The sequence below is a fragment of the Phalaenopsis equestris genome, unplaced genomic scaffold (genome assembly GCF_001263595.1).
Source record: "Phalaenopsis equestris unplaced genomic scaffold, ASM126359v1 Scaffold000002, whole genome shotgun sequence".
Lineage (NCBI taxonomy): Eukaryota > Viridiplantae > Streptophyta > Magnoliopsida > Asparagales > Orchidaceae > Phalaenopsis > Phalaenopsis equestris.
In genome coordinates this window covers 51,266,763-51,271,188 of record NW_018164444.1, presented here as the reverse complement: position 1 = coordinate 51,271,188, position 4,426 = coordinate 51,266,763, and the positions used below count along the sequence as shown (strand labels likewise).

The 4,426-nt window shown below is 34.0% G+C and overlaps 1 protein-coding gene across 4 annotated transcripts; it reads right to left on the bottom strand.

The window, feature by feature from the left end:
- Positions 1–278: 278 nt before the first annotated feature.
- LOC110030964 (NAC domain-containing protein 100-like) lies at positions 279–1,879 on the bottom strand. 4 transcript variants are annotated; one of them, XM_020733987.1, is made up of 4 exons: positions 1,820–1,879; positions 1,324–1,582; positions 974–1,251; positions 279–894 (listed from the first exon to the last, which is right to left on the bottom strand). In XM_020733987.1, the coding sequence occupies exons 2-4, from the start codon at positions 1,520–1,522 to the stop codon at positions 406–408; spliced, it is 966 nt and encodes a 321-aa protein (XP_020589646.1). In that variant the 5' UTR covers positions 1,523–1,582; positions 1,820–1,879; the 3' UTR covers positions 279–405. The 4 variants fall into 4 exon arrangements, with proteins under 4 accessions (XP_020589646.1, XP_020589638.1, XP_020589632.1 ...); XM_020733979.1 differs by having other exon boundaries at positions 1,324–1,592; positions 1,659–1,864; XM_020733973.1 differs by having other exon boundaries at positions 1,659–1,864.
- Positions 1,880–4,426: the final 2,547 nt, after the last annotated feature.

The window sequence follows — 4,426 nt, the reverse complement described above, 5'->3', positions numbered from 1 at the left end:
TCTACACTTTTTGCATAAACTCATATACTCTCATTAAAAGCCCCCCAAAAATGGAAGATTTACAGACATACCCACCACTCAGTTCTTATGTTTTTACATATCTAACAACTAAATTTCTCTTTGTAGAAGTTAAAATGGTGGTATTTTTTATATGATATGAAAGATTTGATTGGCAGAACTGTAAAAACTAAAATTTAGCTGTTAGACAAGTAAATACTTCAATTCAGTATATTCAATCAAACATTAAAAGTAGAGTTTTTTTTTTTTTTTTTCTCAAACAGAACAATCATGTCTCTACTGCTATATTATGAATCCAGAGAGGACAAACATACACAAATGCTACTTATACACAATCCAGAAATACAATCTATTAATTGATTTTTCAATATTCAGATTCAGGGAGAATTAGTTCTCATAATTCCAGAGGCACTCTCCATAGTTACTCCTCCCAATTTCATTACCTGAGGAGATCTCTGGGTTTATATCGCTGGTAAGACCGGTTTCCTGAGAGATGCTTAGCATCTCCCTCTCCATCTTGCATCCCTGCTTCGCGATTAGATCACCTTCGAGCAAGTTCATGAATCCGTTACCAGAGAAATTGGAGAAGAAGATGGAAGACATATCTGCAGAAGAGTTAGCATGAAAGGAAGGGTTGAAGAAGCGGAAGAGCTCAGGGTCTTGAATCTTTTGACCCTCCATGGCGTTGGAGAAGCAGGTCACGTGAGCTTGCATGTCCATTAATGGCGGCGGAGTTGGAGTCGGAGTAGGAGCAAGACGTCCCATCTCCATCTCTTCTCCATGAGAAAAAGAACCAGTTTTTCCTGTTACTGCAAAAGCCTTCTTCCCATTCCCAACCAAGCTTTTTTTCATAACTCTGCAGATTACCCACTCGTTCTATTCAAAAACATCTAAAAATCAGTTTTTGATCATAATATGTTTCCGAAATGATAGAACAGAAGGGGAAAAAGAGTACCTTTGTAGCTCCAGGTAAACTATAAGCTGAATGTTTCCCTTCCAATCTGAACTCATGCATCACCCAATTACTCTTTTCTCCTCTTGGAGCTCTACCTCTATAAAAAACCAGCGTCTTCTTCATTCCGACGATCATCTTCCCCTTATAAATCTCCTTATCCTTTCCCGTTGCCTTCCAGTAACCACTATCAGTGGCTCGATTTGTTCTCAGACCGGTGGGATACTTTCGGTCTCTTATGCAGAAGAAATACCATTCCTTTTCTCCAAGCTTGGCTCTCTCTGCAAACAGAGCAAAACAGATTGAGAAGAGAGGAGAAAGAACAGGGGAGATTGATGGTGAAGAGAGCTTACTGGGGAGCTCCCATGGCTCGCACTTGTTCAGATCGACCACACCAATGGCTCTTGGATCGAAGTTGGTGTCCAGAACCTTTATGGAGAGATAGTGAGTGATTAGTTCTTCGTCTGTGGGATGAAAGCGGAAACCTGGAGGTAAATCCGTCTGGTATTCCTGCTCTGTGTTGCAGAAAACAATTCCTTTTCCTTGCTCCATTGTGCTGGTGAAAAGCGAAGAGATTTAGAAGTTCTTCGTAAAAAACACCATTTTTGGTTCCTGGAAATAGCTTAAAACAACAAAAGATTAGAACTTCAGGTTTGGTATAAGACCATGGATTAATTTGAAAACCTACCATTAGAAAAGGAGTTATAGTATTTCAAAGCTGGAGGAGGAGGAGTAGGAGAAGAAGAAGAAGAAGAAGAAGAAGATGATGATGAAGATATTGGGAGATGGAGAGAGAGAGAAGAAAGGAGAGATGGGGAAGCTCTGTTTGAGGAAATTGGAAGAGCAAACCTTTTTGTTCTTTCAAGAGAGAGAAGCCGTTAAGGAAAAGAATGCTGGGACGGAATGAACCTCTACTTAAATGCTAAATTTTGGCTCCAGCAGATTTGGGTAAAATTTTGTTCAAATATCTAATTATTTTACTTATTTTTGCAAATTCTTATTTATTTTTAAATACCATTTTAATTAAGAATGAATAACTTTTATTTAAATTATGAAGTTGACAGAAAAAAATAAAAAAATAGGGGGATTGAAATCTACTGTTAATCGACAAGCACATTTCAATTAGAACTAAATTCAACCATACCACCCAATTTCTTTGTATTTACATATTTAACCACTAAAATTTACACAATTTCTTACATCACATTAAAAATATTATTATTTTGATTTTTAAAAGATGAAATATAAAATTAAAATTTTTTTGGTTAGATATGTAAATACATAGGAATACTATATAATAATTTAAGCAATTTGCAGCAGTTTTTGGTTAGATATGTAAATACATAGGAATACTATATCATAATTTAAGCAATTTGCAGCAGTTTTATTTAAATACTCCTTACCTGTTTAATAAGGAGACGTGCGGCCAATGCTAACCAACAGGGCCTTGCAAAATAGTCCTCTATTGTCACCCCAGCAGTCCACGCTGCACCCCCCCTCACCTGCTCGCTTGCTTAATTTAATCCACCAAATAAGAAAAATTGATGTGGATTTTAAAATATAAAATTGATGTCAGTTAAGTTTTTTCTTTTTTTTTTTCTCAGAGAAAAAAGATATATTGCTGCGAGAATTTAAGCTATTCTTTTTATAAATAAAATCATCAAAAAAATACCAAGCTATTTTTAGTTATTTTCACTTGTCGGAAATTTTTCGCACGACAGCATTTCTGACAACATATATCCACCGTCATTGCCATTAGGAGTGTAAACGAGCCGAACACGAGGCCCAGATCGTATTCGGCTCGTTTATATTTCGAACACAAAAAATGTGTTCGTGTTCGGCCTGTTTGCTTAGAGAGCCGAACATGAGTTATTCACAAATGAGTTATTCACAAACAAAGAGTCGTTTTGAAAACTTTAATCATGTAACCATAAGATGTTGAGGATTGAGACAAGATTTAAAAATTATCGTTTCTATTAAAACACCTTTTAAATCTAATTTAATAATTTTAATTCAATTTTATTAATTAATACTTTTAATTGATTATAAATCATTGTAGTCTTGTATTCAATTAATTTTTTTTTAAATACTACTCATTAAGTATTTCAAGCTAACAAACAAATATTTGAAATCATTGTAGTCTTGTATTCAATTAATTTTTTTTAAAATACTACTCATTAAGTATTTGAAGCCAAAGCGTGTCAAACACGAACGAACAAATATTTATATGTATTCGGCTCGTCTACTTAGCGAACAAGCCGAACACGAGTTATTCTCGAAAAACGAGTCGTTTTGACAGCTTTAAGTGCCATTAGAGATCTGATAGTAAAAATGGGGATAGCTTTTTTTCTTTGTCAGAAATCATTCGTCTGACGACATTACGGGCGGCTAATACACAACGGTCATTACCGTAAACAAAATTACGGTAAAACCGGGTTAGTATTTCGCTTGTCGGAAATCATTCGTCCAACGACATTTTCGACGGCTAATACACACGGTCATTGTCGTCGGAAAACCATCAGTTTTAAAGTCCGTCGAAAAAATCATCACTTAAATAAAGAGGAGAATCAATACACATATCACCGTCAATTTTTATTGCCGGTTTTAACTTTCATTCCTAGAATGTTAATGATATTTTGATGGGATTCATCCTCAAAGTGAGAAGAAATCTCAAACCACTAATACGCATACAAAAAAAATTAGGTCATCTGTCATATTAGAAAAATATTTCTAAAGATCTAAGTTAGTTAATACAGTAATAATATTGCTTTCAATATAAAGATAGGGATGATTATTATGTATGTTTCTAGTGATATATATCTATACAAATAATATCAAAGTAGAACAAAACCGAACTATCAACTTTGATTCTCAATGATTTTTTTTTTAATATAATTTTCAATAATTTAGTTATTTCACTTGAATTTATTATTATTTTATTTTAAATATTTGGATTTGAATTTTAGAAAAAAAAGAAATTTTATTAATGTGAGGGTAGACATTCTATTCCTTTAATAAAATATTAATTGTAAGAGATTTGCCTCATCTTAATTTATACTTCTGCCCACGTTTCATGGGAGCGTCGGAAATGTTTGCTTTGTGAAATCATGCCAGGCTAAGAATATTTCTATAATAAAGTGGGGCTTTATAGGTTAAATTCGTTGATTTAGGTTTTCATTGTTTCATCAAATTTCATTTAGCATTTATGAGGGCCATGCTCATGTTTAAAATTTGGTGTAGTCTAATGATATCGATCATGTCTTAATTATTTACTAGCTGTTGACCTCACTTTTGGTTGAGGTTTAGTTTTCCTCTTTAGTAGCATAAGGTCTAGCCATAGGACTTTTATGTTGATTATATCTAGAAAACTAGAAAAGGAACTCTCACCGTTAGAAATTATACACTCCTCTTTGCTTAACTTTAAGTCTACATATTGGTTCTAACCTCCAGCAAACT